Genomic DNA, 21,126 nt, shown 5'->3' on the forward strand with positions numbered 1-21,126 from the left:
AACCCCGCGCGGGCGCCAGCGACTCTCGCGCCAGTAGGCCCTTGACTTGGATCAAGACGGGGGACGGGGGACTCCCAGGACGCGAGCAGAGTGAACGAGGACAAGGTGATGCTCCACGCGCTTCTACTTCAAGTCTGGTCCTGTTCGGCCTGGTCTGGCCCAGCCGAACGGTCACCCCAACACTACCACGGCTTGCCCTTCCGCCTGCTCTGGCTGCCTGCAGACTTGGAGCCATTTTAAGGAGAAACCATCTGGCCACGCCCCCTGGAGCACCCGAGAAGCCAATCCACGCTCGGCCACGCCCCTCTCCGGGGGCGGTGGACAGGCCAACGGTCGCGCGGGTGGCGGTTAGGGTGGGGCGTGCTTCGGCGCTGAGCCGGAGAAACTTGAGTCGACTGACCCGCCCACGGTGCCCGAAGCCCCAAAGGCTGGGATTAGGGGCTAGAAGTCTGGCACCGACCGCCTGGCCAGGTGTTCGGGACAGGACTAGGTGGGCGACCGCCCCGCCCCGGGAGCGCGGCTTAATAGCTGAGAGCCCGGGGGCCAGGCCGCGGCTGCGACCCAGGCAACGCCCTGAGGGCGGACACGCTACCAGGTGTTCCACTCCCCTGGGACGGTGGGCAAGGGCCCGGGACGGGGAGGGCGGCAGGTGCTGACACTGGAGCTGCGCCGGAGGTCGGGGAACTCGGCCTCCTCGGACAGATGACACTCGCCTGCTGGGCCGGCCGAGCTGTGCGGTGCCCTCCAGGACGCAGGGGGCGCTGCAGCCTCGCTGGGTCAGGCTCCGCAGGGCCCCGCCAACCTGGTGACTAACGGCGCCGGTGACGACTTCGCCGCGCGTCGCTCAGCCATGGCCACCGCTCTCGCGCTGCGTAGCTTGTATCGAGCGCGACCCTCGTTGCGCTGTCCGCCCGTTGAGCTTCTCTGGTGAGCCTGGACCCCGCGCCCTCGACCATCCCTCCCGTAGGGCCGGCGACGGCCAGCCCCGCACCTTCCGGCCTCTCGGGCGGCGCAGCCCGGCCCCACTCCCCTGACCCTTTTCTTCCGCAGGGCCCCGCGGCGCGGGCATCGACTCTCGCCGGCGGATGACGAGCTGTATCAGCGGACTCACATCTCTCTGCTACAACGCGAGGCCGCTCAGGCCACGTACATCGACAGCTACAACAGCCGCGGCTTCATGATAAACGGAAACCGCGTGCTCGGGCCCTGCGCTCTGCTCCCGCACTCGGTGGTGCAATGGAACGTGAGTCCTGGCCCGCAGTGAGGAAACTGAGGCCCAGAGTCACAGGCCCTCACCCTGCTTGTGTCCCTGTAAACTTGGCTTTCCTCTATGTCCTGTAGTGGATGGAGGTGGGGAGAGGCTGCGTGGATTTGTCGTATTAAATGTGCCTCTTCCCTGCACAGGTGGGATCCCACCAGGACATCACCGAAGAGAGCTTTTCCCTCTTCTGGATGCTGGAGCCCCGGATAGGTACTGGGGGAGGGGAGGGAGAACAGAGGTGTTCTGGGCCCCAAAAGGCGACCCCACCCCAGCATCTCAACAGAACTGTAGACTAGCCACATTCTCCCTTCCCTAGAGATTGTTGTGGTGGGGACTGGAGACCGGACCGAGAGGCTGCAGTCCCAGGTGCTTCAAGCCATGAGGCAGCGGGGCATTGCTGTGGAAGTGCAGGACACGGTGAGTCCCGGGACTGGGGCATGCTGCGGGGAGCACAGGCCTGATGCTAGACAGGCTGATGCTGGCCTTTTCTTTGCAGCCCAATGCCTGTGCCACCTTCAACTTCCTGTGTCATGAAGGCCGAGTAACTGGAGCTGCTCTCATCCCTCCACCAGGAGGGACTTCACTCAAACCTTTGGGCCAAGCTGCTCAATGAACCACCGTGAACTGTCCTGCTGACTGCACTCTGCCAGGCTTCCCGATGGTTTCACTCTTATCTACCCTTTGGCACTTAACCTTGCTTATCAACATAATAATTTATACACTTCCCCATTTTGTATCAGGTGTGTTGCTGGCCAGGAGCTGATGGCTCACTGGGCTCTTGGAGGGGAATGTGAAGAAACCAAGGAGTCACTTTTTTATCTAGATTACTTAGGATTCCTTAGTCTTTCAGAAGCCAGGTAGTAGTATGTTTACCTGTTCTAGAGCTACTTCCTCACATGCAGAGTTGAGAGGACCTCAATGACTTTTCTCACAAAATAGCTGACTTTATTTTTTTGAGATGGCGTCTGGCTCTGTCACCCAGGCTGCAGTGCAGTGGCGTGATCTTGGCCCACTACAACCTCCACCTCCAGGATTCAAGCGATTCTCCTGCCTCAGCCTCCTGAGTAGCTGGGATTACAGGCCCCTACCACCATACCCAGCTTTTTTTTTTTTTGAAAAGGAGTCTTGCTCTTTCGTAGGGTGGAGTGCAGTCACACAGTCTCAGCTTACTGCAACCTCCCCCTCCCAGGTTCCAGTGATTCTCCTGCCTCAGCCTCCTGAGTATCTGGGACTACAGGTATGCGTCACCACGCCCAGCTAATCTTTGTATTTTTAGTAGAGATGGGGTTTCACCATGTTGGCCAGGATGGTCTCAAACTCCTGACCTCAAGTGATCCGCCCACCTCAGCTTCCCAAAGTGCTGGGATTACAGGTGTGAGCCAACGTGCATGGCTGAGAGAGATTCAAGTTAGGGAATATTTATATGTCTTGATCTGGTCCTAGCAGGATGCCCTGTGTATGCCAGTCCCAGGGATTGTTCTTTGACCCTTTGACCCCTCGGGAGCCAGAGTCAGATGCTCAGTGTGAGACTGAAACCCCAGGAGCCACAGCTGGTCAGAGCTGTTTTGTGAGCAGCCCCAGGAAGAACTTTTTGAACCTGGAACACATTTATCTCAGGGCCTGAGGCTCCCCCTGGAAATGAGGGTGCTGTGTTTGTGTGCATCTGTGGTAGTGGCAGCTACACAGCCCCACCTGTCTGGTGAAAGATCAGGCATCACTTTTTTCTTTCTAAACTTTTATTGAAAAAACCGAGGGAGGTGTGCTGGATCCCTGTTCAGAAAAGCCGCTTCTCATACCTGCAGGCAGAAAGACCACCTGTAAGGTGAGGGCAGGAGAAAGAAGGCATGAGGCATGGCAGAGGCCCCACCAAGGACAGGGTGACTTACGAATGGAGGCTATGGACACCACCTTCCACCTGGGCTGAGGACGTTCTCTTCTCAAACTTAAGCTCCCCAGAGTACATCATGGCTCTGAAGAGGGGCAGAGGTCAAATGTGGGTAGCTGGCCCTGGACCAGCCCCTCTACCCATGTCCCAGCTTCCCAAGCTCACCGGACTTGGGTCAAGCTCTTGGCACCAATGTCCTGGCATGAGTGTTGGATGCCAGCAATCAGGTAAGGGACAAATTTGTGGATGGACCCTTTGTCCTGCACAGCACCAGACACCCCCTGGGCCACTTTGATTTTGTCAGTTTCACTGCAGGGAGAGGCAGAGACACGGGCAAGGTCACAGCAGAGATGAGACTGTCAGTGTAGGATTAGGGTGAGGTAACTGGCTTGCCTGTCCCACCTGAAATATCTGTTCTGGCTGCTAAGGTGCTTGTCCATGGCATCAAGAGAACCCATACCGCGATATTTCTTTAGCCGGATCCCATCGGAAAAGAAGTACTCACCAGGGGCCTCAGTGGTGGCAGCCAGGAGAGAGCCCATCATGACTGTGGACAGATGGAGTGCTGGGTTAAAGCCTAAGCAGCACTGGGGAGACGTCCCACTGGCCTTCACGGGTACTGGGCCTCACCTGTGGAAGCCCCAAGGGCCAAAGCTTTCGCAATATGACCCACATTTTGGATTCCTCCATCAGCGATGACTGGAACACCAAAGCGCCGTGCATACTCTGACACCTTGTACACTGCTGTTGCTTGGGGTCGCCCACAGGCCAGCACTGTTGAGATGGAGGAACACATGGGTGGATAGGGTTAATGGGGACAGGCAGTGGACCCTGTGGCCACATTTAAGACCCAGGAGCTTTTGGCTACATCTGCATCAGGACTGCAGCTTGGATGAGGAAGAGACATGTCTGGGATGGCTGCTACCCCATGTGCCTTAAATAGTACAAACTGCTGTGCTGCCCTCTACTCACCCCCACATGTGCGCGTGCATGTGTGCAGTGCCCAGGACAGCCTCAGGCACATGCAGTCTTAGCAGCCGGGAAAGCCCCCGACCGTGCAGTTAGTCCCCAGAGGCACTGAAGTCAGGCCCAGCCCTTCCTGAATGGTGGGCAGCTCAGGCAAGGTAAGGGCAGTGGTTGTGTGGGAGAGCAGGTTGTGGTGTGCAGCAGGCAATTGTGTGGAAGAGCAAGGACCACACAAAGGAGTTGGTCCCTGAGCCATGCCTACTGCAGAAGATGTGGGCAGGAAAGGGCCTGCCTAGGAAAGTCCTGCCCTATCAGCACCCCAGGAGGAAGAGGGGAGCTATGTTCTTGAGCACCCCCCACAAACCATGGTCTGTGTATCAGTTGGCCCTGCCCACCCATCAGCACCACAAACCCCGGGAGCTACAGCTACGTCAACCAAGCAGCCGGGCAGTGGGCAGCTGGGCCGGGCCAGTGGGCCGGGCTGGACTTACTATAGCAACCTGTGACAGTAGAAGGGCATTTGGGGCTGTGGGACTTTATGTCTGGAGGGATCTTGGGAGCCACTAAATAAAACAAACAGACCAGAGTTTAGAGAAGGTGCAGAGCAGGAGCAAGAAGGCCAGGCTAGGCAAGGGAGTGGCAGGTGAAGGATGACAAGACCTTGTCTTGCTTCCAGCCATGTCACCCATCCAAGAGGTCAGTTTGGCCCCAGGATTGCCCCTATTGGAGGACTCTTGTTCCCATAAGAGTGCTTGGCTCCAAGGTATGTGGGCCCTATCAAAGTATATTCTTACCTTCCTGGGTAATGCAGATGGAGCCACTTCCCATGCCCACCCGCAGGGCATCCACACCTGCATCAATGAGGTTCTTGGCCTGGGCAGCAGTGACCACTAAGGTGAATGAAAGGAAAACGCTCAGGTGAAGGTTAAGGTGGGAGCCCAGCTTATCCACTCCCATCACACATCCCTCAGGGCACAATCTTGCCTTACCATTGCCTCCAATGACTTGGAGATTGGGGTATTTCTCTTTGATGTACTTGATCATATTGATCTGGAAGATGGAATTTCCCTGGGAAGAGTCCTGGGACAGGAACTAAGTCTCAGACTGTGATGTGGCAGCTGCCCCTATTGCCCCAACCCACCTGTGTAGCAGCTCACCAAAACCACTACATCCACACCAGCCTGGGCGAGCAAGTCCAGCCTATACTTGTCATCTTCATGAGTGCCAATGGCTGCCCCACACAGCAGCTGTTTCTTGGCATCTTTGGAGGCTAGTGGGTAGTCCCGGTTCTTCTTCAGGTCCGTCCGGGCAATGATGGCCACAAGCTCATCATCTTCATTTACAATGGGCAACTTTCCTGTGGTCAGGGCAGGATGTGGATCAGGACCCTGAGCATTAGTTCCAGGCCCTTTCCCAGCTCTAGGACTTACCCTTCTTGCTGCGCTGCAGAATTTCATTTGCCTCCTTCAGTGTGATGCCTGCAGGGGCTACCACCAAGTCTTCCCTCTTTGTCATTATCTACGTGGGAGGTGAGATGCGAAGGGCCAGTCATCGACTATGGTCAGTCAACTCTTTTTTTCTTTCCTTCCCAAGTAGCTGGGATTACAGGCAGGCGCCACCACACCCAACTAATTTTTTGTATTTTTAGTAGAGACAGGGTTTCACCATGTGGGCCAGGCTGGTCTTGAACTCCTAACCTCGTGATTCGCCTGCCTCGGCCTCCCAAAGTGCTGAGATTACAGGGGTAAGCCACTGCGCCTGGCCTATGGCCAGTCACCTCTACATGCCCTGCCTAATTCAGAGGTGAAGTTCTATGGACCACCACGTTCATACATTCACATCCAAATCACCCTTCCTCAAGGGATCCCCATAGTTCCTAAGCAGTATGGTATTAAGTGAGGGATGAGTAGAAAGGACAACATGGCACAGGGAGCAGCCTCTTACACTACGGAATAAGGAGGACCACCCAGGAACAACGGCAAGAAAATGAGGGCAGACCTCGAGCACTGCCCCTACCTTAGGGGTTTAAAAAAACAAAGCATGAATACTAGCAAGCATTTGGGCAGTTTGAAAGCCTTTGGTGGAGAAAGGATGCAGAAACCCAATGAAGGAGTCAGAAACTTGGCCTGACCCTCCTCTTTCCCAGAGGGGAGAGGCTATCAGAGATGTCATACAGACAACAGAAGCCTCTTGTCTTCAACCTGGGCTGCCAGAGCTTGGATCTACTCTGACAGTGGCACCCACCTCTTCCAATAAACAGTCATGTTCCTCCTCTTTGAGAAAATCAATATCCCTGGAGGAGATGATGCCCACCAAGCGGCTCCCCATCCGGCCTGTGTCTGTGATTGGGATACCGCAGAAACCATGCCGGGCCTTGGCCTCAAAAACATCCCGCACACGATCCTTGGGACTGAGGACCACAGGGTCTGTGATGAATCCCTGTTCGTATTTCTGGAAAGGGATGGTGAGAAAGGTATCGCATCTTTGAACTACTTTCATCAGGCTCTTGATCTGAAGCATGGGGTCTCTGCTTAACGCTCCCTTTGGCAGTGCCACAAGGCCAAATCACACCAACACATCTTAGAGGAGACATGGGTAGGCTGGAGGCACTGTCCACCTGGTCTATTGCTGCTGCTTTAAGAAACAGAATCTCAGGGTCTTCTCAGTAACTGAACCCCATGGTGGGAAGAAAGAATACTAAATTAATAGAATAAACCCCTACTCCCACCCCACCCCACCTCAGTGCAATTCCCAGGAGTGCTTGCTAATGATCTTTGCCCTTCTGACCTTCACTTTCCGAACTTCATTGGCCTGGAATTCAGGTGTACAGTTGTGGTGGATGAAGCCAATACCACCTGTAAGCTACAGGATAAAAAGAGAAATACTAAGTGACAAGAGGCAGGACTGGATGCCTTTGGGGAAAGGCGATGGCATCCTTGCTCCTTCCCCCATACCCCATGGGGCTCACCGCCATTGCTATGGCCATCCCAGCCTCTGTGACTGTGTCCATGGGAGAGGAAACCAGTGGGGTCTTAAGAGTGATTTTCTTGGTCAGAGCAGAAGTCAGGTCCTGAGGAGACAAAGGTCAGCCAGTGTGGGAAAGCATCTCTTACTCCTCAAGGTGTTACTGAGTCCCCCACAAAAAGGCACTTTTGTATGACCTGCATGCTAACCAGTAACATCCCATAAAATCCACACCCAAGCCCAATCTGGTGAGGTAGCCCAGAGACCAGGTGACAGTAGCACCTTAGCTCACCTTGATGTTCAGGACCCAATTCCTGATCATACTTACCACCTGGTCTGCAGTGAAGTCGATGTACCCAGGGAGAATGAGAAAGTCACTGTGAGGGAAGGGAGTGAATTGGGAGTAAAGCTCTCAGGCATAGGGTAGCATGAGACTCCATCCCGCATATTATCAATCAACTCGTAACCCATGTGAGCAGAGAGTGGCACTGACAGAGCCTGTGTGTCACAGACATAGTACAAGGTGGAAGTGGGGACAGGGGACCTTTTATGCCACCGAGCTGTCATCAGTGCTCCTGGCACCCTGACAATTCCATGTGTCTGGAGCATGGAGTCTCCAGCCTGAAATTCCAAGCACTATTGAGATGTTTCTCCGTATCCCAAGCACCGCTCCCGATGTCTCAAAGTGAGCCCCGGAGGTGGGTGGCCAATTCCCGGAACCCGTCCCCCGCGCCTACGCCCAAGAAGGCTCCACGGAAGCCCCCATCTGGCCTTTTCACCCAGCATGCCACCCCTCTCTTCGCCCAGGTGAGCCCCATAGGCCCGCACTTGTAGGTGAGGCCGTCTCCGCAGTTGAAGAGCTGCTGTGCTGTGAGTCCGTCGTCTGGCACGTAGGACGTGCCCCCACTAATCAGGTAGTCGGCCATGGTCAACACAGCACACCGCCGCGTGTCTCCGAGGACCGCGCCGCAGAGACCTCTACCGTCCGGGCCGCGCCAATATAAACCAGCCCACTTCGTCACTGCGCCGCGCATGTTGCTGACGTCAGGTCGTAGTACGCGCGGCCGGAACAGACCCGCTACGCTGCGGCGGGGGCGGAGCTGCCGCTGAAGAAACAGCGCATGCGTACAGCACACACTGGCCTCGTCACTGAGGAGCTTGATTTCAAGTCCCACCCCACTCCCCGCAGAACCCCGGCCAGTTCAATTAACAGGCAAGGCTTTACTTCCACTGTCCCGCCGGTCTCCTCCCCAAAATAAAGAGGCGTTGTTCACTAGCATGTTGAAAAGACGTGCTTGTCATTCTTAATAAACAACTAGAGTAAGAATACATTAAGAGAAACAGTGGTATCTTTATATGATACACAAGTGTATGTTACAAGAATTCCATCAGGCACAGGAGCCTCAGGTTTTAAGGCCTCAATGTTAGGCCAAAAAAAAAAAAAAAAAAAAAAAAGGCATGGTAAAGTTTTTACTTTAACATCTAAAATGTCACTTGTCATAAAGGAGGGTGTAATAGAAATTGTCTTTAATAAATCATAATTGAAGTTCCCCTCATTTTTCTTCCATTAAGATGCTAAGTTTATGTTTGAGCATGAAGAAAGAAAAGAACATCGTTCCCCTGTGGTCAGCAAAGTCTGTCAGCCCAGTGGAAGTCAGCTGGGGAGATTCCCTTGCAGGGTCCATTCATCATTAATTCCATCTCTCTTGAAGATGGAAAGGGGCCATATTTAACAGTCCAAGCCCTTTCCCCAGGCCCCAGACAAAAAAAGAGTCAGTCAGCAACTTTCTAGGACATATGATCTCAAGGAAACCCAGAGCCACCATTGGCTGAGGAGTCTGCCGCAGCAGGTTTATGAAGATGCAAAGGGGGCAAAGTTTTCTTTTACATTTTAAACAGAAGCAGCCTGAAAGGCTTCATAACTACACCAATAAAAAAAAGAAAAAAGAAAAAATGGAGGCCTCTTCTTTAGTGTGAAAGTCTCTCTGGTTTTTCCTGGCTGCTTTCTCTTGCACTATGGCCAAGGCATCTCAGTGCATAGTGCTTGCATTGGCCACTGCGATGGCCTCCTGAATTTCTCTTATCACCAGGATCCGGGTCAGCATTTGTCCCATCTGCTCTCTGCTGATAGGCTGGACTGAGTACCAGATTGGGCTGTTGGGGGCCACCACCGGCTCAGGTGTCAGGTAAAAGGTGTCATTCCGGCCTTTCACACTCTGGGGGCTGAAGAATATGTGAGTAAAAGTTGGGTACCACCAACACAACTTCAACCCTCCCACCTTGAACCTCCCAGACAGATGCTGTCTGCAAACAGTAAGGTCCCGAGGTATTGTGGCACAGCTACTGAATTCCATGCAGCCACCACACACTACATCCTGGTCCTCCTTTGGGACTACTGCAAATCCCCCAAATGTTGGGTTGCTTCCCCTCTGCCCCTCCTTCCCACATACCACCTGTGATCCATCACTGAATGCACCAGCCTAGGGCTCCCATGGACTCATGTGAGTCCATCCTTATCTTACTTGAAGCCAACTTCACTGCTCAAAGGGTCTATCTCCAAGTCTTTGCACATGTTGTATTTTGTTTTTTGTTTTTGAGATGGCATCTTGTCTCCAGGCTGGAGTGCAGTGGGGGTGATCTCAGCTCACTGCAACCTCCGCCTCCTTGGTTCAAGTGATTCTCCTGCCTCAGCCTCCTGAGTAGCTGGGACTATAGGCACATGCCACCAAGCCCAGCTAATTTTTGTATTTTTAGTAGAGATGGGGTTTCGCCATGTTGGCCAGGCTAGTCTTGAACTCCTGACCTCAGGTGATCCACCCACCTTGGCCTCCCAAAGTGCTGGGATTACAGGTGTGAGCTACTGTGCCCAGCCTCAGGTTGTGTTTTCTACCCATTAATGATGGCCATTACACTGGGGCACTTAACTTGGGTTCACTCCCCTCCCCCTAACCGTGCTGTACCTCTATTAAGTACTTGGCATCCTGTATCCTCTAACAGTTATTCATCCATCCATTTAAGATTTATTTAAGGGTTACTAGTGCCAGGTCAGCACCAGGTACTGATACTAAAAAAAAATGGGCAGCAACAGTATTTCCTACCTCATGGAGCTTACAGATAGGAGGGGACACAGGTAGCAATTAAAGTTACACAAATACAAAATAACGAACAGTGATAAGTGCTACCTAGGAAATAGCCACAGGAAGAGTTGGGGAATGTGGAAATGCTTTCCTGATAAGCTGTGTTTAAGTTGAGAAGAGGCATAATATGATCCCCTTGAGTGGAGAGGAGCTAGTGTGGCTGGGGAACTAAGCTCCACAGATACGAGGTTAGCAAGGGGGAGTGCATGAAAGGAGCTGTCTCCCATAAAAGAATTATTATGTAATGAGAAACCACTGAATGGGCAAAAAGGAGAAAAAGCTGAGAGAAGTCTCACCTAGATTAATGGTGGCAGTGACAAAAGGTCAAAGTCAGGAAGCAGGGCCATGCTCAATATGTGGTGAAGGTAGATTCTCTGTACCTTCATATCCTTTTCATGAAAGTTGACTGTAGGGACCTGGTACCCCTTTTTCTATCAGTGCTAGGCACATCACACACATTTGAAAAGCCAGGGCAAGGGTGCTTCTACATTTAGCTTTCTGGAAGTGTTTTTATGTGGTTTGGGACTAGAGAATGCCTCTCCCGTGTGATAAGCTATCACACAAGTGAACATGCACACGCATAAACACACATGCACACGCATAAACACGCATGCACACACATGGACGGCCAGTCACAATAAAGCCGCCTCACCATTTGAAGAGGTAGAAATCATAGAGCTTGATGGGACATCTCAATGGATTCTCTGGATTTTCCGTCTGTTCTGCATACATGTCATCTGTAACTATAAAACACACATCCCCACCACCACAGACCTGGCATCAGACTGCCTTACCTCAGACCCAAATCAGGAACCTTAGGCTTTCAGCCAGCCCAACTAGGAAATACAGGGTCTGGGGAGGGAAGGTATGAGGCATGGGCAGTGACTACTAAGGGAAGAGGCAGCTATTCTCTCTGGGGCTTCTCTGCTTCTAGGAGGAAAGTTTGGAATTTTTGGCTGGTGAGAAGGGAGTGGAGAATTTTATCCAGCAAATCTCAACCTTTACACTTATCACCAGCCTCACAGGCACAAGGGAAGGACAAGTAGCACCTGTTTTTACCATCCCTGCCTCCTTTCCCTACCTTTCTGGCCAGTCTGGTGTATTCCAAGGGCCTTCAAGTACCGGATACTCGTGCTTTTATCCTTGGGATTAGAGGGGTTCTTCTTTGTCTGTCGCAAGACCTTGGAGAAGGCCAGCTTCATGTGCTGGTCCACTGTCTTCAATAGGAAGTACCTGGATCACAAGTAAAATGCAAGGCAGAGGGAGGGGTGCCGGGAGGATACCATGACTCATCCTCTGCCTACTGGTGCTTCAGAGAAGCCACCACCCACATTCCCAAGATCTGGGCAGGCTTGTACCCAACCAGTATGCAGTGCAGGAGCTACATCAAGATGGATGGTAGGGGTCTGGCAAGGGTGTTTGCCTCACTGGTTACCAAACAAAATGCAGCCAAGTGGGGTTAGGGCTTTCAGTAGCCCAGTTTCTCAAATATATGTCAGAGGAATTCAGAAGGCCTCCTGGATAGTTTCTACACTCTTCACTGGACAGATGCCAGCAGTGGAGCCTCTAGAACACTTACTTGGTATTAAAGAACATGAGGGTGGTCAGCAAGGTGGAGGGGGAGTGAGCCCCAAGCTGCTTGCACTCCCACAGCATCTCCTCAGTCACGTGGCTGGGCAAGACATAGCCTAGGAGGAATAGAGTACTGTTACAACAAGAGGATGGCAGGTGATCTCTCAAAGGCACAATATGGGAGGTGTGAAGCATAAGGACCACACAGGAATACAAATTTCATCAGGGGACTCTCCCTAAAGTGTGGCAAAAATCATCTGGAAAGCTTGTTAAAACACAGAGAGCTGGGTCCCAACTTGTTTCTGAGGTGGAACCTGATGATAAGTACTTCTAACACCACACTTGAGAACCACAGCCTTACATGATTGTTGTTACCCTCTAATCCAAGGCTAACACAGGGCAAAAAGACTGCCCTCAGAGACAGTGAAGTACAGAAAACTATAAACCAAACTCTGCATATATGCATACTTCTCTGAGAGTGTACAGAGCTTTGCATATTTTCAAAGGTGGTCCAGGACCCAAAGAACTGGCATGCACGCCCGTTTGCCTTACCAAGTATTCTCTCATTTCAACCGTCTCTAAAAAGCAAGGCCAGCCGGGTGCAGTGGCTCACGCCTGTAATCCCAGCACTTTAGGAGGCCGAGGCGGGTGGATCATGAGGTCAGGAGATCAAGACCATCCTGGCTAACACAGTGAATTTTTAGTCTCTACTAAATTTTAGTCTCTACTAAAAATACAAAAAATAGCTAGGTGTGGTGGCGGGCTCCTGTAGTCCCAGCTACTCCGGAGGCTGAGACAGGAGAATGGTGTGAACCCTGGAAGCAGAGCTTGCAGTGAGCTGAGATTACACCACTGCACTCCAGCCTGGGCGACAGAGCCTGACTCCCGTCTCAATTAAAAAAAAAAAAAAAAGGCCGGGCGCGGTGGCTCAAGCCTGTAATCCCAGCACTTTGGGAGGCCGAGACGGGCGGATCACGAGGTCAGGAGATCAAGACCATCCTGGCTAACACAGTGAAACCCCGTCTCTACTAAAAAATACAAAAAACGGCCGGGCGCGGTGGCTCAAGCCTGTAATCCCAGCACTTTGGGAGGCCGAGGCGGGTGGATCACGAGGTCAGGAGATCGAGACTATCCTGGCTAACATGGTGAAACCCCGTCTCTACTAAAAATACAAAAAACTAGCCGGGCGTGGTGGCGGGCGCCTGTAGTCTCAGCTACTTGGGAGGCTGAGGCGGGAGAATGGCGTGAACCCGGGAGGCGGAGCTTGCAGTGAGCCGAGATCACGCCACTGCACTCCAGCCTGGGAGACACAGCGAGACTCCGTCTCAAAAAAAAAAAAAAAAAAAAAAAAAAACAAAAAACTAGCCGGGCGAGGTAGCGGGCGCCTGTAGTCCCAGCTACACGGGAGGCTGAGGCAGGAGAATGGCGTGAACCCGGGAGGCGGAGCTTGCAGTGAGCCAAGATCCAGCCACTGCACTCCAGCCTGGGCGACAGAGCGAGACTCCGTCTCAAAAAACAAAAAACAAAACAAAACAAAAAAGCAAGGCTATTGTCATTAATTCTCTGTTTTTTTTTTGTTTTGTTTTTTGAGACGGAGTCTCGCTCTGTCGCCCAGGCTGGAGTGCAGTGGCGCGATCTCGGCTCACTGCAAGCTCTGCCTCCCGGGTTTACGCCATTCTCCTGCCTCAGCCTCCTGAGTAGCTGGGACTACAGTCGCCCGCCACCGCGCCCGGCTAATTTTTTGTATTTTTAGTAGAGACGGGGTTTCACTGTGGTCTCGATCTCCTGACCTTGTGATCCGCCCGCCTCGGCCTCCCAAAGTGCTGGGATTACAGGCGTGAGCCACCGCGCCCGGCCTTGTCATTAATTCTCTAGATAAACAGGAGACTGATACTCTTTGGGGGATTTTTAAAAAAATTATTATTATTTTTTGCTAAGATACAGGGTCTCTTCTACAGTCTTTTTAAAAAAGGAAGGCCAGGCATGGTGGCTCACGCCTGTAATCTCAGAACTTTGGGAGGCTGAGGTGGGAGAACTGCTTGAGCCCAAGAGTTGAAGACCAGCCTGGGCAACATAACGAGACCCCATCTCCACTAAAAATCAAAAAAATTATTCGAGTGTGATGGCACACACCTGTGATCCCAGCTACTAGGGAGGCTGAGGTGGGAGGATTCCTTCGGCCTGGGAGGTCAAGGCTGTAGTTAGCCGTGATCCACCACTGTACTTTAAGCCTGGGTGACAGAATGAGATCCTGTCTCCAAAAAAAAAAAAAAAAAAGAGATGAGGTTTTGCTCTGTCACCCCAGCTAGAGTCCAGTGACACAATCATGGCTAACTGCAGCCTTGAGCTCTTGGGCTCAAAGACTCCTCCTGCCAGTTTCCTGAACAGTTAGAAATACAGGCGTGAACCACCACGCCTAGCCAATATGACAGTATTTGAAATATTACAAGATCCCCCCACAGAGTTGGTGTTACTGTAAGACCCTGGTTCATAAGTGAACAAAGGTCAATAATCTGAACAAGAGCCCTGGTCAGCCAGGTCTGCACCAAAGAAAGATAACATTTGACATGACCACCAAGGCCCCTTTCATGTGCTGAAGTCAGTCAGTATGCACATGTTTGTGCACTGAGTGCATAATGAAATAGCAGCAGGCAACAGTATTTTCCTGCAGGGTTTCGGGATTCTCCAAGCAAGCACAGTGTTATGACACTTACTGGAAGCAGAAAAAAGAACATTCTGCCCAATACACTCCTCTTCTGTGTTCTGTGCTCTTGCCAGAACAAAGCTGGCTCTCTAACTAGAGTAGTGCACTTCCATCTCTTCAAGGCAGTTCTGACTCTATTTTTTGTATACTTTTCAGCTATTTTGTGACCCAGTGGCAATGGGAAAAGCTTTTCTGCTCTTAGACATATCTGAAGCCCCAAGATCCAGGATGAGCAGAAAACGGCCCTTCTCAGCAAAGAAGGATTCAAGGAATCCTCCCACCTCAGCCTCCCTAGTAGCTGGGATCACAGGTGTGCGCGATCACACTTGACTAATTTTTTTGACTTTTAATGGAGATGAGGTCTTGCTATGTTGCCCAGGCCAGTCTTCAACTCTTGGGCTCAAGCAATTCTCCCACCTCAGCCTACCAAAGTTTTGGGATTACAGGCGTGAGCCACCATGCCTGGCCTGCCTTCCTTTTTTTTTTTTTTTTTTTTTTTTTTTTTAAATAACTGTTCTCCTGGGAACAATTATTGCCATACTTTGGCATGTTCCACTTCTCTGGGTTTGCTCTGCCATTTGCTCCCTCTGATGTCACTTCTCTAATTTTATTCTCTTCTCTACAATTTGTAATAAACTTGGCTGGGTGTGGTTACTCATGTCTATAATCTCAGCACATTGGGAGGCCAAGGTAGGAGGACTGCTTGAACCCAGGAGTTCAAGACCAGCCTGGGCAACACAGGGAGACCACGTCAATACAAAAACTTAAAAAAACAAAAACAAAAACAAAAAAAAAGCTGAGTGCAACCGCTCGAGCCTGGGTCCCAGCTCGAGCCCAACAGGGCAAAGCAGCAGTGAACTATGATCGCAACATTGTACTGGAGCCTGGGAGACAAAGCAAGACCCTGTAAGAAAAAGTAAAATGGCCCGGGCATGGTGGCTCATGGGTGTAACCTTGGGAGGCCAAGGCAGGAGGATCACTGGAACCCAGGAATTTGAGACCAGCCTAGGCAACATGGCAAAACCTCATTTCTATGAAAAAATATAAAAACTAGCCAGGTGTGGTGGTGTGCACCTGTAGTCCCAGCTACTTGGGAAGCTGAGAGGTAGAAGGATTGCTTCAGCCCAGGGATAGAGGTTGCAGTGAGGCAAGATTGTGCCACTGCACTCCAGCCTGGGAAACAGCAAGACCCTGTCTCAAAATAAAAAAATAAATCAAAATAAAATAAAACAGACTCTACTGACTGAGGGCAAGGGCTCCTAACATGGAAGTAAGGGGCTATAGATAAAAAAAATCTAGGTAGTAGCCTTATAATTCTGAATCTGAACTATAAGCACCAAAATGATGTATTTTATCTTTAAAAACAATTTCTGGTTCTGCCCACTGAAGTAAGGCACTGAAATACCAAGCCCCAATAAAAGCAACCAGGCTCCAGAACTGAAGGTTTCTACATTAGAACAAGAAATGTCCAAGATGGGACTGAAACATTCTGTAAGTCAGAAATTAAGAAAGACTATTAGAGTCATGTCAAAAGGACTTAGGGGTCAATTTAAAGAGGCTCCTAATCGCCAATGATGGGACATTTGTACATCAGTAAAGATTACTGCAATCAGCTGAATCTCATTAAATATGTTTAAATCTGTAAGTTCACAATGACTCTTGTAAACAAGAAAACCTTAATTGGACATCACTGAGGGAAGCTGATGAACTAACTCATTTTTGTGAAAACTGGTTAAGCAAAGAAAAAAAGAAAAAAAAAAAAAGCCGTTAACCCTGCCTCTTCTATACAATCTATACCATTATGACTCTAAAGAGTTAAATAGGGAAAGTTAGGGCCAGGAACAGTGGCTCACGCCTGTAATCCCAGTACTTTGGGAGGCTGAGGTGTGTGGATCGCCTAAGCTCAGGAGTTCGAGACCAGCCTGGGCAACGTGGTAAAACCCCATCTCTACAAAAAATACAAAAATTAGCCAAGCATGGTGGCATATGCCTGTAGCCCCCAGCTACATGGAGGGCTGAGGTGGGAGGACTGCTTGAGCCCAGAAGGTTGAGGCTACAGTGAGCCTTCCGTGTTCCCATCACTGCAATCCAGCCTGGGTGATAAATTGAGATCCTGTCTCTTTAAAACAAAACAAAACAAAACAAAACAAAAATGAGGGAAAGTTTTTCATTATATTCCAAGTAATTATTAAGTAATAATAACATTAGAATACTATTCTGCAACCCATAAAGAATCAGTGGATTCAGACATTTGGGCATTGTAATCAAAGAAAGGCCAACTATGAAGTAATCTTGCCAAAAACAAAATGAAACAAAAATCTGGAATCAATCTGTATATTCAATTACCAATCAACTGTAGATACATGGGGAAAAAGAATATGTTAAACTACACCACAGCGAGCAATCAGCAAAAAATTAGACTGTGCGACAATTTCAAAGGCTAGTTTCTTTCATGAATATACTGTAAGACAAAAGGGAGGGGGAAATTAAGATGAACAGTAAATATTAAGGCCAAGCAAGGTGGCTCACACCTGTAACCCTAGTACTTTGGGAGGCTGAGGCAGGCAGATTGCCTGAGCTCAGGAGTTTGCGACCAGCATGGCCAACATGGTGAAACCCCGTATCAACTAAAAATACAAAAATTAGCTAGCTGTGGTGGCAGGCACCTGTAGTCCCGGCTACTCGGGAGGCTGAGGCAGGACAATCACTTGAATCCAGGAGGGAGGTTACAGTGAGCTGAGATTGCACCACTGCACTCCAACCTGGGCGACAGAGAAGACTCCATCTCAAGAAAAAAAGAAAAAGGCCAGGTATGGTGGCTGACCCCTCTAATCCCAACACTTTGGGAGGACAAGGCGGATGGATCACAAGGTCAGCAGTTCGATACCAGCCTGACCTGGTGAAACCCTGTCTCCACTAAAAATATAAAAATTAGCTGGGTGTGGTGGTGCGCGCCTGTAATCCCAGCTACTCAGGAGGCTGAGGCAGGAGAATCGCTTGAACTTGGAAGGCAGAGGTTGCAGTGAGCCGAGATCAAGCTCTGTCTCAAGAAAAAAAAAAAAAGCCAAATTCAATATGTAGACTTAATTTTGACCTTGGTTCAGATAAATCAAAATAATGAAATGTGTAAGACTATTAAACATTTTAATAAAGGGTAGATTTTTTTTTTTTTTTTTTTGAGACGGAGTCTCGCTGTGTCTCCCAGGCTGGAGTGCAGTGGCGCGATCTCGGCTCACTGCAAGCTCCGCCTCCCGGGTTCACGCCATTCTCCCGCCTCAGCCTCCGAGTAGCTGGGACTACAGGCGCCCGCCACCACGCCCGGCTAATTTTTTGTATTTTTAGTAGAGACGGGGTTTCACCGTGTTAGCCAGGATGGTCTTGATCTCCTGACCTCGTGATCCGCCCGTCTCGGCCTCCCAAAGTGCTGGGATTACAGGCTTGAGCCACCGCGCCCGGCCTTGTTTTTTTTTAAGAGGGAGTCTTGCTGTCACCCAGGCTGGAGTGCAGGGGCGCCATCTCGGCTCACTGCAAGCTCTGCCTCCCGTGTTCACGCCATTCTCCTGCCTCAGCCTCCTAAGTAGCTGGGACTACAGGCACTCGCTACCACACCCAGCTAATTTTTTGTATTTTTAGTAGAGATGGGGCTTCACCGTGTTAGCCAGGACCGTCTCGATCTCCTGACCTCATGATCCGCCCGCCTCAGCCTCCCAAAGTGCTGGGATTACAAGCATCAGCCACTGCACCCGGCCTAATAAAGGGCAGATTTTAATTACATTATGGATTTACCTTTTTTTGTTGTTTATTTATTTTTGAGACTGAGTCTTGCACTGTCACCTGGGCTGGAGTGCAATGGTGCGATCTCGGCTCACTGCAACCCCTGCCTCTCCTGTGTTCAAGTGATTCTACTGCCTCAGCCTCCCGAGTAGCTGGAATTACAGGCTCCCACCACCACATCCAGCTAATTTTTGCATTTTTTTTTAGTAGAGATGGGGTTTCACCATAATTGGCCAGGCTGGTCTCGAACTCCTGACCTCGTGGTCCACCCGCGTTGGCCTCCCAAAGTGCTGGGAACTCAGGCGTGAGCCACCGTGCCCAGTCATTTTTTAAAATTATTTTTTAAAGTATGAGCCAGGCTCCGTAGCCCACGTCTGTAATCCTAGCAATTTGAGATGCCGAGGCGGGTGGATCACCTGAGGTCAGGAATTCAAGACCAGCCTGGGCAACATGGTGAAACCTTGTCTCTACTAAACTACAAAAAATTAGCCGGGTGTGGCAGTGTGCGCCTGTAGTCCCAGCTACTTGGGAGGCTGAGGCAGGAGAATTGCTTGAACCCAGGAGCCGGAGGTTGCAGTGAGCCAAGATCATGTCACTGCACTCCAGGCTGGACGACAAAGTGAGTGAGACTCTATCTCAAAATAAATAAATACATAAATAAAAAGTAAATATTAAAAGACACAACCAGGCCAGAAGCGGTGGCTCACGCCTGTAATCCCAGCACTTTGGGAGGCTGAGGCGGGCAGATCACCTGAGGTCAGGAGTTCAAGACCAGCCTGGCCAACATGGTGAAATTAAACTCCATCTCTACTAAAAATACAAAAATTAGCCAGGTGTTGTGACACATGCCTGTAATCCCAGGTACTTGGGAGGCTGAGGCAGGCGAACCACTTGAACCCAGGAGACAGAGGTTGTAGTGAGCCGAGGTCCTGTCATTGCACTCCAGCCTAGGCGACTGAGAATCTGTCTCAAATAAACAAACAAGTAAATAAATAAGTAAGTAAGTATGATAGGTTGGGTCCCGTGGCTCACGCCTGAAATCCCAGCACTTTGGGAGGCCGAGGTGGGCCAATCACTTGAGGCCAGAAGTTTGAGACCAGCCTGGCCAGGTGCCTGTAATCCCAGCTATTCGGAGGCTTGAGGCAAAAAAAAGTATGGATAAAGTATCTGGAATTTACTTCCAGTACAGGAGAGGGGAAACAGGTGGTGGTATACATAAAGGTTAAAATGGAAAAAATAAACTTAAAAACAAACAAAAAGTAATTAAACAGCAACACGCCAGGCTCAGTGGCTCATGCCTGTAATCCCAGCACTTTGGGAGGCTGATGCAGGTGGATCACTTTAGGTCAGGAGTTTGAGACCAGCCTGGTCAACATGGTGAAACCCCCGTTTCTACTAAAAATATAAAAAGTAGATGGGCTTGGTGGCACACGCCTGTAATTCCAGCTACTTGGGAGGCTGAGGCATGAGAATCACTTGAACCTGAGGCAGAGGTAGTGAGCCGAGATCGTGCCACTGCACTCCAGCCTGGGCGACAGAGTGAGACTCCGTCTCAAAAACAAAAAAACAGCAACAAAAAAAGATTTGCCATGGAAAATGGGTACATGGGGGAATTCATTAATCTATTCTGTTTATTTTATTTATCCATAGTAACAGACTAAAAAGTGAACTCTGCATATCCATATTTAGCTTGAAAACTTCCAAATTATGTAGAGTGATGTAGTCACTCATGTCTCTGTTCCAACGATAGCCCTCCCTTGTAATAGTCTTAACCCTTTCCATTCCTTTGTGTTCTGTTCTCCAAAGTACTTAAGTTGCTAGGCGCAGTAGCTCATGCCCATAATCCCAGCTCTTAGGGAGGCAGAGGTGGGAGGATAGCTGGAGCCCAGGAGTTGGAGACCTGCCTGGGCAATATAGTGAGACCTTGCTCTCCACAAAAAACAAGGGGAAAAAAAAAAAAAAAAAGACAAAGTACTGGAGTTAACTTACTTATTTATACACTGTCTCACCTTACTGTAGTGCAAGCTCCATTTTCTTCACTGCTGTATTAATTATATTCTCCAGCACCTGGAATACTGCCTGGCACATAGTAGGCACTCAAAAAATTTGTCTAACCAGTAAGTTTCTTTTTTAAGGGTTAAGCAGCACACATTTTAATAAATGGCAGAACAGGGATTAAAACTCGGATATTTGCATGAAGACAAGTTTTAAACTTCTTTGCATGCCAAGGAATGCAACTGCTGCATCATAAGGCCAACAATGTTTCCTTTTGTAAGAAACTGCCAAATTGTCTTCCAAAGTGGTTGTGTCACTTTGCATTTCCACAAGCAATAAATGACATGTTACTCCCTATCCATGTCAACATTTGGTGCTGTTGGTGTTTTGACTTTTAGCCATTCTAATAAATGTACAGTAGTATTTCATTACTTCAATTTGCAACTCTCTGATGATACCTGACGAGAGCATCTTTTTTTTCTTTTTGAGACAGAGTCTCATTCTGTTGCCCAGGCTGGAGTGCAGTGGCACAGGATATCGGCTCACTGCAACCTCCGCCTCCTGGGTTCAAGTGATTATCTTGCCTCAGCCTCCCAAGTAGCTGGGATTACGGGCGTGTGCCACCACACCCGGCTAATTTTTGTATTTTTTTAAGTAGAGATGGGGTTTCCCCATATTGGTCAGTCTGGTCTTGAACTCCTGACCTCAAGTGATGCACCTGCATTTGGCCTCCCAAAGTGCTAGGATTACAGGTGTGAGCCACCACACCCAGCCCATATTTTCATATACTCATGTGCCATCAATACATTTTTTTTGGTGAGGTATCTGGTCAGATACTTAATATGTGTGTGTGTGTAGTTTTTTTATT

At 50.0% G+C, this 21,126-nt stretch overlaps 3 protein-coding genes across 8 annotated transcripts in view; 1 reads left to right on the forward strand and 2 right to left on the reverse strand.

The window, feature by feature from the left end:
• Positions 1 to 26: 26 nt before the first annotated feature.
• LOC105480419 (NADH:ubiquinone oxidoreductase complex assembly factor 3) lies at positions 27 to 1,987 on the forward strand. Its single transcript, XM_011739262.2, has 5 exons — positions 27 to 927; positions 1,051 to 1,243; positions 1,405 to 1,471; positions 1,578 to 1,678; positions 1,758 to 1,987. The coding sequence occupies exons 1-5, from the start codon at positions 851 to 853 to the stop codon at positions 1,872 to 1,874; spliced, it is 555 nt and encodes a 184-aa protein (XP_011737564.1). The 5' UTR covers positions 27 to 850; the 3' UTR covers positions 1,875 to 1,987.
• Positions 1,988 to 2,603: 616 nt separating this feature from the next.
• On the reverse strand, positions 2,604 to 8,247 carry LOC105480425 (inosine monophosphate dehydrogenase 2). Of its 2 annotated transcripts, XM_071091691.1 has the most exons (15): positions 7,905 to 8,247; positions 7,405 to 7,453; positions 7,081 to 7,182; positions 6,900 to 6,974; positions 6,357 to 6,563; positions 5,543 to 5,630; positions 5,270 to 5,469; positions 5,102 to 5,192; positions 4,907 to 5,002; positions 4,604 to 4,675; positions 3,777 to 3,920; positions 3,549 to 3,693; positions 3,312 to 3,455; positions 3,148 to 3,231; positions 2,604 to 3,057 (listed from the first exon to the last, which is right to left on the reverse strand). In XM_071091691.1, exons 1-15 carry the CDS (start codon positions 8,108 to 8,110, stop codon positions 3,036 to 3,038), a joined length of 1,725 nt encoding a protein of 574 aa, XP_070947792.1. In that variant the 5' UTR covers positions 8,111 to 8,247; the 3' UTR covers positions 2,604 to 3,035. The 2 variants fall into 2 exon arrangements, with proteins under 2 accessions (XP_070947792.1, XP_011737578.2); XM_011739276.3 differs by lacking the exon at positions 4,604 to 4,675 and having other exon boundaries at positions 2,611 to 3,057.
• Positions 8,248 to 8,355: 108 nt separating this feature from the next.
• LOC105480424 (glutamine rich 1) overlaps positions 8,356 to 21,126 on the reverse strand; it is a 71,855-nt gene continuing 59,084 nt past the window's right edge. For all 5 annotated transcript variants that reach the window (XM_011739272.3, XM_011739275.3, XM_011739274.3 and 2 more), the window contains 4 exons: positions 11,793 to 11,901; positions 11,295 to 11,446; positions 10,866 to 10,956; positions 8,356 to 9,299 (listed from right to left, as the gene is read on the reverse strand). In XM_011739272.3, the coding sequence (XP_011737574.1) occupies positions 9,107 to 9,299; positions 10,866 to 10,956; positions 11,295 to 11,446; positions 11,793 to 11,901 (545 nt within the window). In that variant the 3' untranslated portion in view covers positions 8,356 to 9,106. The remainder of the gene's footprint in view (positions 9,300 to 10,865; positions 10,957 to 11,294; positions 11,447 to 11,792; positions 11,902 to 21,126) is intronic.

Source organism: Macaca nemestrina, chromosome 2 (assembly GCF_043159975.1).
Source record: "Macaca nemestrina isolate mMacNem1 chromosome 2, mMacNem.hap1, whole genome shotgun sequence".
Lineage (NCBI taxonomy): Eukaryota > Metazoa > Chordata > Mammalia > Primates > Cercopithecidae > Macaca > Macaca nemestrina.